The sequence below is a fragment of the Halichoeres trimaculatus genome, unplaced genomic scaffold, assembly GCF_033239565.1.
Source record: "Halichoeres trimaculatus isolate MK-OKI-2021-1 unplaced genomic scaffold, fHalTri1.1 fHalTri1_scaffold_2, whole genome shotgun sequence".
NCBI classification, from domain to species: Eukaryota; Metazoa; Chordata; class Actinopteri; order Labriformes; family Labridae; genus Halichoeres; species Halichoeres trimaculatus.
The window spans coordinates 2845142-2860000 of record NW_027437180.1 but is presented as its reverse complement, the minus strand read 5'-3'; the positions used below and the strand labels follow the sequence as shown (position 1 = coordinate 2860000).

Below are 14859 nucleotides of genomic sequence, written 5' to 3'. Positions count from 1 at the left end.
ACCGATCCGCTCTCAGAAGGGGGAGCAACACACTGCAGACCGTTGATTGGTCAAAAGAATCGTCACTTACCCCGACAGTGGCTGCATTTCTCCTGGCGGCACACAGTCTTCTGTTAAACAAAGCTTGATTGCACTATGTAACAGAGAGCTACAGGACAATCACAGAGAGGATGAAATGCTGCATGTATTCAATCTATGCTCTTTGTTTACTGTGTCGCATTTTTCTTTGTTGGATTTAATAGCTGGGGTAAGCTGCTACGGCGTCATGCTATTGTTTAACAGCTGCAGCTTTCAGCATCCGGCTCACCCTTAAATTCCACTGCATGCGCCGCCCAGGGCAGCGTGGCATCCTTGGGGAGCACATAGCTTCCATTGTAATCTATCAGGCAAATTTCACAGCCCGCGCTGCTGAAGAGCCGGTGCACGCCCAGGCACGCCCAGGCACGCCCAGGCACGCCCAGGCACGCCCAGGCACGCCCAGGCACGCCCAGGCACGCCCAGGCACGCCCAGGCACGCCCAGGCACGCCCAGGCACGCCCAGGCACGCCCAGGCACGCCCAGGCACGCCCAGGCACGCCCAGGCACGCCCAGGCACGCCCAGGCACGCCCAGGCACGCCCAGGCACGCCCAGGCACGCCCAGGCACGCCCAGGCACGAGAAATACGCTTCAGGTCTATTTTCTGCACGGCTGCTTCCAAAACTCATAAATTCACTGTCGATAAGAAAGCACTAGTCACTGTGTAAAGTACCCGTAAGAGTCCAAATAAGGCACAATGCATGAACTGTCGAATGTAAATTTTCCCCACATGTTATAAATACATCACATCTGGAGGCACGTGCATCAGGTAAACAGTCTGTCAGAGGGTCCCAGATGCAACACAACTGAAGAGAAGCTGGATTTGGAAGTGGAGAAGTTCAACATTCTGTATGCTCCCCAACATCCTTTTTATAAGGATACAGGCAGAAAGGACAGGGTGTGGACTGACATATCAAAAGTTATGGGAGTGGATGGTGATCGTTTGATATCGCAATTCACACGAGAGCCCGTGTCTCTCCGAGGACCAGCCCTCCCCCTCCGGATTGAGCGGCGCAGCGCCGCACAGCGTTGCGTTGCGCGGCACATGCGGTGGAATTTAAGGGTTACATGTCCCCCACCACGAGAGGGCACAGTTTGCTGTGGAAATGCAAATGGGATCAGGCTTAACTGAACCAAACCGTACTGAACCGACCCGGACTGCTTGGTGGAAACGCAGCTAAAGACAGTGCAACAAAGGTGGCTCCCTGAGGTGTTTTTCTACCCCAAGAACTGCACCCTAGAACTAGAGACTCTACCACCACAGGAACAAGGGTCCAAATTTTCTTTAATTTAGTTCTGAAGTGATAGATTTATCTTGAGACTTTTCTTCATGCTTTAGTTGGTCCACTGCTGAGAGCTGTTTGTTTCCACTGAGCAGTGTGGTTGTGTGGTATGCTTTGGTATAGTGTGGTATGGGTTGGATCAGTGAAGTCTGATCCTGTTTGTGGTTTAACGGCCAACTGTGCCCTAACTCTGTGAGTCTTTACTGCTGTGGTGGCGTGTAAGCCTGATGCTGATAGCTGCATCAGTTACATGATAGCATGATGCCGTAGCAGTGAGACTCAGTGTGCCACGCTATCGATACTACAAGGAGAAAAGCACAACGAAGTAAACAAAGAGCAACAAGGGAAGGCATTCAGCAATTCGTCTTCTTTGTGATTGGTATGTGGCTCTTTGTTACAAAGAACAGTCAAGTTTTGTTATAGAGAAGACTGTGTGCCGCCAGGAGAAATACTGCAGCCGCTGCCACACAGGAAGTGACCATTCCACCAATCAACAGACTGCAGTGTTTCTAGGTCCACCTTCTGGGGTTGGATTGGTTTAGTCTGGCACTGCGTACCAAAAAGTGGGGAGGTACATGCCAGGTATTGTCCTGTCCCAGTTTTCGTCAATGGAAACACCACAAAACGTGTGCTGTACAGAGACAAACCGAGCTGAACTGCTTGGTGGAAATGGGGCTCTATTAATGGCTTTGGTTGTCAGTAGACAACTTTGTCTCCAGAGTTTACCTATTTTCAAGAGTTAATTATTCATCTGCAGTGAAATAAAGCTCACCAAAACCAGCACAGGCTGAATATCCTCCATGCCAACAGGCTAAGTGCAGTGCTACATGACTTGTCTGTCTCCTTTGGTGACATTTTCACTGAGAGGCCTTTGCTTTTGTCCTGTTTGCTGCCCTCTAAAGGTCTGGAGGTGTGTTGCAGTCACCTTTGTTTTACCTTTGACCTCTTTGTCATCAAACACACGTGCTGAGAAAACTTCCACTGAGGTATTTGTTCAAGGCAACTTTGCATCCTTTGGACTTTCTTGGGTGTTGACTGGACCTGAACTTACTGGTCTTAATGTGGACCCCGTTTTGAGACTCAGGATTATGTGTGTGCCGTTTGTAACTTGCGAAGTTCCTCCTGTTTTTTTTGCTTTTTAAAAGCGAGAGCAGTAATAAACAGTTGTGACTCTAAAGGTGTCTCTGGTTTTGTTTAGGACACTCCTCCGAAGCCGGACATGGAGCAGAAGTTGCGTTCAGCCTCCAGTGTGGATGAACTGATGAGTCTCATCTACCCGTCATACTGGGCCTCTCTGAAGTGCAGATCCAAACTCTCTGCTGCGGCCTCCTCAGCCTCCAGGCTGTCCCAGAAGCCCCAGCTTCGCAGACAGAGGCCGCCAGCTGAGACGGAAGAGCCGACATTCGCTGCTGCCTACCTCAACCTGGATCTCCTGAAAAGTAAGCACTTTGTTTTGAGTACTGAGTTTTGTACACACACACTCTGACAGCCTCATCACTGCAGTGTGGGTTAAGATAAAGTGTCAGTGTCAGTTGGAGCCCCATAGGAAACAGGATATTATAACTTTTCTCAATATAAACCAGAGCTGGCTGCAGCTCACTCTCCTCTCTGAACATCAGAACCATATGCGCCACATTATCCACCTCAGCCTGCTCCTTGTTTTCCTGATGGATTTGTAAAATGTGGATGTAGTTATGTCAGATTGTCTGCTCCTGTTTTGGAGGAAGAGAGACCTGCATGTGGAGGCAGAGTTTACAGCTCAGCTTGGATTAATTATTAGATACTGATGCCTGAATGCAAAGGAGAAGCACTCAGTAAAAACATAGTCATCATCCTCAGTGCTTTGCCCCTCTGAGAATCTACAGATCTCTTCAGCTCAGTCAGAACTACCCACCTCTAATGACCCAGGTTCTGGTTTTCTAAAACTCCTCACTGCCCTCACACCCCAGCCACAGTACTTTGTAGGCAGTGAGAGCTCTCACATCAACAAGACTATCAAGTGGGGTACTGGAGACCTTTTGTAGACCTCTGAGTGTTTTGATAACCAGAACCCAGGGTTCCTTGAATTTAACTCTGGGGCAGTTGTCCAAAGGCCCAGGGACTTATAGGGCAGATTCATCTAAATTCAAAAGCAGGTTCTTCAGTTTAGGGATTATGGGTGTCCTGATACAACTTTTTCACTTTTAACACAATACCGATATCACAGCCTTGAGTATTGGCTCATACACACATTTATGACTTATATTGTCGTATGAAGTGTTATAAAATGCCTGATCGAGTGTTATTACTCAAACTTAGTTATATCTTTGGTCGTATTAAACTTTCCTGGTTCTGTGTCACCACAAGAAACTTGTGCACAACATGATTTGCTGGTTCTCTCCAAACCATGGGAACTCCAAACTTTAGACAACTCTTCTTGCCTTTTGTCCATTGACGCAGATACTCAGTACATGCTTTGCAAACCATATGTGGGGCCCAGACTTTATCTTGGTCACCAAGCTTTATACCAAAATAGGCATTATAGGCACGCTTTATGAAGCTTATAACAGAGTTCCTGTTAGGTGCCAATGTGTATTCACCACAGATGTAGCAGAATACATCAGGGTGATTTTTGCAAGCTCTTCTACGAGAACCCATGGTATTCACCTCTGTGATAAGAATGAAAATAAGTCATGCACTGAAGGTATTTCAAAAAGAAAAACTCGGTAACATCCAAAACGATATACAATATAGATATACACCAAATATAAAGTGCTTGTAAGTTGTAGATGTGTGAACAATAAAGCAACCATACATGTAAAGATAAAGAAAAGGTGAAAAACAACAAATGGTCATAGTTTAAAAAGTTGACCTGATAGAGCAAAACTAATGTTATATTTGAATTCTCCACCCCAGAATGATCTTTAAACAGCTTTAAAAGCTTAGACAATTTTTTAGTTGTTAACCAGGGTAATGCTCTACCTAACTCAAAGCATGCACTTTCTGTAACTCACAGCATGCTTTACCCCTTCTCACAGCCTACTTTACTCTAACTCACAGCATGCACTTCCTTAACCCACAGCATGTTGTATCATAACTTACACTTTATTCTATACTAACTCAAAGCATGCTTCACCCTAAATCACAGCCTGCTCTGCCCTGACCCACAGTATTCTCTTCCCTAACTCACAGCCTGCTTTATCCTCACTCACAGTGTGCTCTACCCTCACATACACTGTAAACCTCCTAAGCTGAAACTACCCAATTTCAATAAGCTTTGAAAACTTTAAATGTGTTAGTAAGTTCAGCTTACTCAAATGTTGGAGTTTTCAGCAGTGAAAAACCATTAGTTTCTGTGACTTCATTTCATAACCGTGAGTGACCCTGTTCTTCTAGTCGTGCAGCAGTGGCACAGGTTGTTTGTGCTCCACATAACCACTAGTTAGGGCTGTGGGGCTCGGACAACTTTTGCCACCTGAGGAACAATATTTCAATGTACAGCTGGATCTCATATCAACTGCCTTCCCTCCTCACTCACAGTGATTAAAGTTATGAAATTAAAGCTGATTTTTGTTGTGACAGCGTTTTGTCACCATTAGTGAGGAGGGAATGCTGTGGGTATAAGACCCAGCAGTACTTATTATATTGTTTAATTTAGGTCAGATCTGCATCAGCTTTTTATTATTACATTTACTTAATTCATAAGGTAAATTTATTGATATCACATCTTTCAGTTTTGAGTTAGGTGAACTTATTATGTTTTGCAGTGATGTGATTTTTTTTTTTTTTTGCATGACTTGTTATTCTAATGTGTAACAAATAAGCATCAAGTTGATTTGATTCAGTAGAATGATTTTCCATAACAGTCATAAGTACTTATGTTGAGTAAAATTTACTTAAGTTTTTAAATTTCATTACCTAGTGTTTTTAAGGTAACCTGTTTACAAGCATTTTTCATGTAAACTCAATTTATCAAGGGTTTACTGTGTAAAGTTTAATCTATCCTAGCTCAGAGCTTGTTTAATTCTCACATACATTAAGTTTAGTCCCAACGTCCAGCTTGCTCTATCCTAACTCACAGCGTGCTCTACCCTTACTCGGGGCATGCTCTGTTCCAACTCACAGCATGCTTTACCCTTACTCACAGCATGCTCTATCCTAAGTCACAGTGTGCTCTATTCTAACTCACAACATGCTCTACACTGACTCACAGCATTCTCTATCCCAACTTAGTGCATGCTCTATCCTTATTCACAGCATGCTCTATCCTAACTCACAGCATGCTTTACCCTACTTCAGAGCATGCTCTACCCTAACTCACAGCATGCTCTACCCTAACTCAGAGCATGCTCTACCCTAACTCAGAGCATGCTATTCCCTAACTCAGAGCATGCTCTACCCTAACTCACAGCATGCTCTACCCTAACTCAGAGCATGCTCTACCCTAACTCACAGCATGCTTTACCTTGACTCACATCGTGCTCCACCCTGACTCACAGCATGCTCTATCCTAACTTAGTGCATGCTCTATCCTTATTCACAGCATGCTATTTCCTAACTCACAGCATGCTTTACCCTAACTCAGAGCATGCCCTTCCCTATCTCACAGCATGCTCTACCCTAACTCACAGCATGCTCTACCCTTACTCACAGCATGCTCTATCCTAACTTAGTGCATGCTCTGTCCTTATTCACAGCATGCTCCACTCTAACTCACAGCATGCTCTACCCTGACTCACAGCATGCTCTATCCTAACTTAGTGCATGCTCTACCCTAACTCACAGCATGCTCTATCCTAACTCACAGTCTGCTCAATTCTAACTTAGTGCATGCTCTATCCTTATTTACAGCATGCTCTATCCTTTCTCACAGCATGTTCTCATCCAACTTAAAGAATGCACTTCCATTACTCACAGTGTGCAAGAACGTCACATAGATTCTGCTCTGTCCTAGCACATAGCCTGCTCCAATCCCATATACAGCCTACTCTTCCCTAACTCAGAGCTTCCTTTATCCTCACATATATCCTTACTCTGTCCCTTCCTACATCCTGCTTTATACTCACACACAGTCTTTGCGATCCTAACTCACAGCATGTTTCACCTTACACGCAGATGCGGCCAAATCCTCTGATGTGTTTTGAAGTGAACATGGACAAATTTTGATGAAGCTTGTGTCCGTTTGCAGGTATAGAGTCAGAGTGGAGGAAGACTCAGTGCATGCCCAGGGAAGTGTGTGTGGACGTGGGCAGAGAGTTCGGGGCTCCCACCAACATCTTCTATAAACCCCCATGTGTGTCCGTCTTCAGATGCGGAGGATGCTGTCACTCTGAGGACAAACAGTGCCGGAATATCTCCACAGGATACCTCAGCAAAACTGTAAGCATGGCCCCTCTTTACTATCACCTGTTCAGGTGAAAGACCCTGAGTCAGTGAACAGTGGTATGGAAGGTTCAGAGCGCTGTGTCATTGTGTAGAGTGAAAGATTACCTCCCTGCTGCTTTGTAAACTGTAGGGTTTGACTGCTCTTCTCTCCTTGGATCTGTTTGTTTTGGTCTTGGTCCCTTTCTCCTGTTGATCTTACCAGTCTTCCTGCTCACCTCGTCGTATAAAGGAGAGATCTCATGAAAAACCATCAGCAGTGTTTCTGCTCATATTGAGGGTCTCTGGACAAACTAGTGGAATAAGCAGTTAGAAATTAGAGGCTTACTACTGAGGAAAACCCCCAGCACAGCCAGAGGAAGGGGCATTCAACACATGACAAAGCAGCCTGAATGTTTCAGGTCTACATGGACTGTCCCCATTTGTGATGGGTGAAAAAAATTGATCCACATTGGCATCAATTTTTTTAAGATTTCTAAAATATTTTTTACAAGTTGTTCTGGAAAAGTCACTGCTTTTCTCTAACAGAGGGCGAAACGTTTTTCTTCAACTATCTAGTAACCTGATGTCAAATCCCCTGAAAAAATCCTGGAAAAATACAGCTCCTGATTCAGGGTCTGATCCACTAAGGTCCTAAATAACCAGCGCTAAATTAAGTGTACGAACTAAAAACTGTACATACTATTAGTAGCTGTGATGTAGGTGATCTACTAAGACTGTGTGTGCAACTGATAACAGGAGCAAACCGCCCTCTTTAAATGAGGATTTAATGCGTGCTACCTGCTGTCACCATTGAGAGTTTGGGGAGCAGAGTGGCCTTGAAGGAAAGTTGAAGTTTGAAGCCTTGTAGGTGGAGAAATCAGACGTATGGGTCACATGCTGCTGCACAGAAGGAAAAAAAAAAATGGACATCATCTTGCTTGGCTCTAATTGGAGTTGCCAAAAAAACTGCTCCTCCTGGTGGCTGGCTGCTGTATAGGTCAAAAACTCCATCTCCCAGCCATTCCAGATGGGCTGTGGTCAAACTTTAGAAAATTAATACACTTGGTAAAAAAGTTTCTCACATCGGTATGCTGTGGGGATATGAAGATATTATTTGGCTGCCTTGCATCAAGGTCTTTTTATTCTGAAAAGTTTCTTTTTATTAAATGAAGACTTCTTCCAAAACGCTATTAATCCATAAATTTTCAGGACTGGATTAGGCTAGAAACAGGATTGGTGCTTGTCGCGGTTTGGAGAAATACTGTATTTTACAGTACATTTTATACAAGGAAAACAAGCGAATTAAGTAAGGGATAATGTAGAACGAGCCGGTCACTATAGAGAAATAAACACCGACAGGGTGATGCAGGACCCCGACGCGAAGCGTCCACTCAAGATGCATCCTCTGTAATTTTCTTTGCATGGATCTTTGGCATCTTTGTGGTTTTTTGTCTCAGCGTTGTGGGTGAGAGAAATATACTTGTTACCATGCTCGTCCTCTTTCACAATGAAAGAGTCTCTTGTCAGGTCTCGATTGCCTTCTCTCCCCCGTCTTGCGAGATGCAGCTGTACATCAAACCACACTTTTCGGACCAGTCCGACCGCTGTGTGTGGGGACAACGCCTCTGAGCACCTGAGGAGCTGCAAATCTGTTGCTGAGATGGGAGGGTGATGCTGGCTGACGTCTTTCCCATTTTTATGGAGGGTTTTAATGACTGATTTAAATACCCCGTTGCTGGACTTGAAAGTAGCACAGTTCATAATATCAAATTTTGAGAAATTGCAATGTAACTTGCAACTGAGTAGGTCTTGCCGCTGGAGTTTTGAACAGATGCATAAAATGACCACAGCACCTGGTTGAGGTTTTCTGCAGAATAACAGTCAAAGTTTGTCGACATTTTCTTTTCAATTAGCCAGTCTTTTAACACACTCGTGGCCCATGCCATGTTTTGTTTTGTATTAACTTCATGTTTGTCTTCCTCAATTTTGTCAATTTCGGTGTCATCTAATTCGTTGTCTTTTCACCTCTCTTTCTTTCTCTTCGCTGGCTCCCTCTCTTCTTCTTTTCTTTATCGGGGACTGGTCAGCCATCAACCATGAATCCAATGTTTCGTCTTCTCCAAATATATTAAAATTGATTTTGGAAAAAATATTCCATTTTTGATGGAGCAACAGAAAACAACTGAAAATTAATGATGTCTTGCCGCAGGTATAAACGTCTTTGGGTGGATTGATACTTTATGATGTGATTCGCCCGAGTCGTTCAGAAGCGTCCTTAACAACGGTCTGTTATTCAGAAATAACAGACCTTAGAATGTTGTAATTGGCCAATAAGGATTGAGCTTTTGACAATGCCGTGTAATAACATTAAATAATGATAGAGCAGTGAATAGGTTCAGTACACAGCAAAATGGCATTATAAACTCGTTTTTTTTCTAAATTGACATTTATAGCGTTTTGGAAAAAGAACTCGTCATATATAGCCATGTTTAACGATGATTGACAGCTGACGTTCTTGTGTATTTTGGGGGGGAATTTCAAAATATGCTGGGAGGTAGAGCCAAGAAGAGATTAGACTCTGGAAAGAAAAAAAAAAAAAAAGATCAGGCGCCACTCTGGTTCTTTCTGAGTCCCTCATAGCCTCTACGGCGCAGACTAAGGGCTCTAAATGGTTATATTTGCATCTCCCCCTCCCAGAATTTTACTGATGCGCTCTGATGATCTGCATAAATTCTGTATATTTATGGAGGCAAACACACTAAATGGATTGTGCTTTATAATTTGCTCATTTGACTGATGTAATCCTCAGTGCACCCGGCTAGGACATCAGCTTTGCACTCGCTATTAGGTTTGCACATTTTTATACACGCAAACCTTTAGTGGATCATGCCCTAAGTCTGTAGACATCATCACCGTCACTTAACTTTTTCACATGGTCTGGTGTTAAAAAAGCAGACTGAAAATTGGAAAGATCAAAGAACTGCAGTTTGAACTGAATCTGTACTTTAAAAATCGTTGAAGAATCGAATCAGGAGAAAAGCCAGAGTTCCTCAGTACCTCGGTCTGGGGTTCCTTTCTGTGCTTGCCCAGTTGCTGTGGTCTCATAAATCTCCACAGAAACATGATTGGACAGAGTTTGTTTAAGCTGGTCATAAAATAAACTTCACATGTGGCTTTAAGACAATAAATCAATTAAAAGTTAATTTGAAGGTTTTATTACAGGGTCAGTAAATCACAGACCCTCCCTCAGACCACTAGCCCTGTAGATTTGTGATGATGGTCTGTGTCAGACTGGAGTGAGCCCTTCCCCCTGCTCCACAAATGATGATTCTCCCAGGTTCAGTGTGAAGGGATGACTCTCTCTGATAGGTCGTTCATCCTGAACTGTTAGAGTACCTGTGTGTTTCATCACCTCCCTCCTGTCACAGACGTCCACTCATGGTGGGATACTTTCACAGGTCGTCCTATATGATCCCTGTGCTGGATGTGTGGTAATGTTTGGAGCTGGTCCAAACCACTCAGTGATGCCTCCTCAGTCCACAGAAAAACATCTGCTCATTACAAAGCTTCAGACAGGCCCAGATGGTCCATGAATCAGGTCCTGGTGACAAAGTGCTGCTCAGGCTGCACACCGTCCATACAGGCTGTGGAGTCAGACGGCTGTTGGGTGGACGCCCGGTGTAAACGCTTTACGGCTGAAGATCATCTTACACAATGTAAACACCTCTTCCAAAGAGGGATTTCCATTTAACATAATCCTCATAAAAACAGACATTTATGGGTAATTAAACACACCATGGAATGAAAAGTTATGCTTTTCTCCAGACGGTAGTTCAATCATCCACATCCTTTAGTTCTTTTTATAGACTAATGCCTGAGTCATGCTGAGGGGAGCTGCCTGTACACACACCTTAATGACATAGATGAAGGCTTGATTTATCCACGTGGAGCTCAGAGAGGAACCAGGAGTTAACACAAAGCTCTGATCTGAGAGTGACGTGGTAAATAAAGCATCTGAGCTGTGAGAAGCAGGTCTGCCATAAAAGAGAGGTTTATTCTGGTTCATTGTAAAACCTGCTGTAATCTGCTGCAACCTGCTGCTGCTACCTGCTTATGCTGCTGCTCTGCTGTTGCTGCACTGCTGATGCTGTCATGCTGTTGCTGCTTTTCTGCTGCTGTCTGATGATTCCTCACAGTTGGAGCTGTCGCACACATTTTCAATCACCTTACTCCTCTGATGATCAGTCCTAAGTGAGGTCCAGCAGCGGTCACTGGCTGCTGTCAGAGGATTATTTTACACCACTTTTTGACACTTCTGCAGCAATTTCACTTCTCACCTGTGGGTTGCAGTGTTCAAACTGACCAATGTTGTCACTGATGTTTTTTTATTGCCTTCACTTTGCCTCTGACAAACCATGTGTAGTTTCAGCAGCGTCTTTTAAACACACAGCTCCCTTCCCCTGCTCTGTATTGATGGAGGTGCTGAAGCGACCAATCAGAATTGTTATGCAGAAACTGTAAGTTTTCTTTCTTTGGGAATCCTTGAGGCACGCATTTCTCTTCAGAAATGGTTTGAATTGAAACCAACATGTCGTGTTGACTTACTGTCAGCTCATTTTGCTGCTCTTTGATCAATGATCGACCCATTCTTCGATCTTAACAAGAGCACTAATACAGTTATTACTGTTTTTATCAGATCATATCTGATTCTTGGAACACTGGGCAAAAAAAATAAAAAAAATTATGTATGGGCCAATGATTAACCAAACAGATAAACACCCCAGGTATGAGCTGCCCTCTTCGCTATGTCTCAATGACGGCATCACAGTAAGCTGAGTAGGTGCTTTGTACATCCGTAAAAGTGAAGCATTGTGAATTTGCTCTGATAAACATGAACTCATGTATCTTCTGCTGCTCTGACACTGTGGAGGTGAACCACAAACTCTTGATTGTATTTCTGAATTAGCTCCACGGAGCTGTCTCCCACACAGGAGCTGCATCCTTCAGTTCCTCCTCCTCCTCCTCTTCGTCTTGGTTGTTGTCTGGCTCGTGCCTGTGTGACAGTTTATTGTTTCAGCTCAGCTGCTTTCTTCATTTCCTCTCAGAGTTCATCAAATGAAGTGGAGTGCATTCAGCTCTTTTGTTAAACGATCTGCTCGACCTGATTTTAATCAGAGCAGGAAATCTGTTCTGGCCTCGCTGTCTGTCTTTGTCTCTATGTGTTTGTCTGAGACACATCTGTGAATGTATTTTGGTGTGTACACACGTGTGTGTACACAGGATTGGTTTTTGTATGAGTGTTGGTGCTTCAGTGTTTGTATCATTAATGCAGTAGAGGACCGCTGTTTATTGTTTGTTATAAATGTGACTGATGGCAGGGGTGTATTTATTCTTTTGGGGGCCCAAGGCAAACCCAGTCCATGGGGCCCTCCATGTCCTTGTAACTCATCTTCTTCAGAGCTAGACTGGCCTTCCCTGGGTCCACTGTCTCTTTCCCAGAATCAAGGCATGAGACAGTGCTAATCTTGTACATGCTAACTTAACACAACTAAATGCATTTCCTCAAGTTCTGTACTTTAGTTTGATTTTGAAAAAAGTGAATACATAATTTAGTCCACTTTGTCCTGGATTTGAAATCTTTTATGGTCGATTGACAGCTTATTTGTCCCACAGTGGGGAATTTACAGAGTAACAGTAACAAACAAGAAAGTATGAAGTGAAAAACATTACAATGGTTAAATATTGAAAAAAATAATTTAGTAAAGAAAAAATACGTAAATATCAAGCACAACATAAAACTGGAAAAAAATCTACTGAAAGAGGTGATATTTACAGTTACCATACTTTTTGGTACTATTCTTTTAAAGTTAATGTATTTTTATTTGACCCCCTGTCCACTGAGTTTTGTATCCTAAAAAGAGATTTTGTACAATAATGTTTATCACCAACTCACAAAGTTTGATTTAGAGAAAATTATTCTGTTTCCTGCGCTAGATAAAGTCCTTCAAATCCTCAAAGTCTTATATGTTTATCTCAGATCTCAGAGCAACATTGTTTTTATTTCCGACTTGGTTGAAAATAAGAAAAAAATGGGGGGAAAAAAAGTGTTTTTTACCACTTTCTTCCTGAATCAAATTTTCAGATGTGTTGTAACATGGAATAGCCCATTGAATAAGAAGGGAGGGCGAGTACCCAAAACCATCATTGAAAATTAAGCCTTATGATGTATTTTGAAGCATGTGAAGTAAGATTTAGAAAAAATAAATGCTTTCAACATAAATCAGTATTAAGAGATGCTTTAGGGGCCCCTGGGAATCTTGGGGCCCTATGCCTATGTTTGCCTAATTGAAGCTGCGCCCCTGACTGATGGTGAATAAGTTGAATCATGTTTCCAGCAGTCTTATCTTCTGGATGAAGGTGTGGAAAAGTTTCTGTCAGCTTCAGCTGAACCAAACGACACACAGACAGAACAAGGGACTGTTCATCAAAGACTAATTTCATATGATATATTGTTATTATGCTGCAGGCTTCAGAATCTGTGAGGCCAACGTTCAGAGCAGAGGATGTGTCAGAGTGATGGTAGAGGCTCAGGGTTGAAACACCTTTCTAAGCGTCTGTTTACACCTGTGGCTCATTTACTGTGTTCTGAATTAGGGGTCAAAATGATTTAATATTTGCAGTTGTCACTTGGTTCACTAGTGTTTACACGGCAAAAGTCTCTTGCTGTCCAAAGTTGTAAACAAACGCCACATGGGATCAAGTTTTTCTCTGATTGGTCAGAAATATTACTCAGAAGTAGGGATGTGTACAGCATTAGGTACTTTTACAGGTACTGATCAAAATCCATCTGTTGTACCAATCACTGATTGATGTAAAATTAAACAATGTTGTTCCTAAACTCACCTTGTGACCGTGAGAGAGAGTAGGCGATTTTCCATGCTGGACATGAACACAGCATTACCAGTTAATATACTGAGAAATAAATGTGTTAAAATGAAAAACTTTAAGATTTTATTATTAAAAAAATGGAGTTAACGTAAGTTCATGAAGGACACGGAAGTCATACGCCCAGCTGTGATCAGCTGACAGACTGATGTTCTAACCTACCCCTCTCAACCAATCACAGCGTGCGTCTAACAACAAGGCGGTGTATTTAAATCACGTCTTCATTCTCAGTTATTCCTGCTACCTCATTGTTGCTCAGCTGCTGCTGTCGTGCTTCTAAAGGTATGAAAACGTTCGTTTTGTGTTTGCTCGTCTGCTTGCTTACCTTCTCTTCTGCGGCGATGTCTCATCTGGAGCTTCAGTTTGAAGATGAGTGTGTTACTGATTCTTCAGTCGAGGAAGGAGAAAGGCCCGAAGCAAGCGGCAGTGTTCGCCGTAGCTCTAGACTGGCAAGTAAAAATCAGCCATCGATCAAAGGATGGCCGGTGCCAAAGATTCTAGAAGCTCTGTTTGTTCGGAATATCGCAGCTCCTCCGGGAGCCAGTCACGAAGAGCTCTTCCAGTTCTTCCTGTCCAACGTCTTCGAGAAAGAGGCCTCTACTCCCTCTTCTGCCCCTTCTTCAGGCCCGAGGAAAAGTTTGAGTAAGAAGAAAAACTGCTCATTCCCTGTCCCCAGCGACGCTAGCTTTAGCGTGCCCGCGAAGAGAGCTAGGCTGCAGTCCAACACTGCTCTCCAGGATCAAGATCCCGTTTTGTCTGCTCTGGTCAACATCCAGTCTTCCCTTGCTGAGATGGACGCACGCCTTCAGACTCTGGAAAATCGCTCCGCCGGCCTCTCCCAGGATCCTGCACCCGGCCCGTCTTCGGCGTCCCCAGACACCATGGCAACCTTGTCGCAACCAATCATCTTAACGCCGCAAAGGTCCCTGGGAACCGCAGTCCCGGCAGTTTCGACTGGAGTGCCTTTCTTCCCTCCAGCAGCAGCTGTCTCCCCTCACCTGAGGAATCAAATACTAGCAGGTAACGATATCAATCTGGTTAAAATCCTTCTGTGTTCTTCTGAATTGTCAGACAAACGCCTCGTTGATTGTGGAGATGTCTCAGTAGTGTTAAAGGAAAGTGATCCAAGACTGTCCAAGTCTCTTACCATGCCGGAGTTCAATATAGCTTTCGGAGTCTTCAGAGACATTATCTGTGAGGTGTATCCTGAAC

At 43.6% G+C, this 14859-nt stretch overlaps 1 protein-coding gene across 1 annotated transcript in view; it reads left to right on the top strand.

Moving 5' to 3' along the window:
• vegfc (vascular endothelial growth factor c) overlaps positions 1-14859 on the top strand; it is a 95320-nt gene that overhangs the window by 42716 nt on the left and 37745 nt on the right. The window contains exons 2-3 of the mRNA XM_074697530.1: positions 2558-2798; positions 6527-6717. Coding sequence (XP_074553631.1) covers positions 2558-2798; positions 6527-6717 — 432 coding nt within the window. The remainder of the gene's footprint in view (positions 1-2557; positions 2799-6526; positions 6718-14859) is intronic.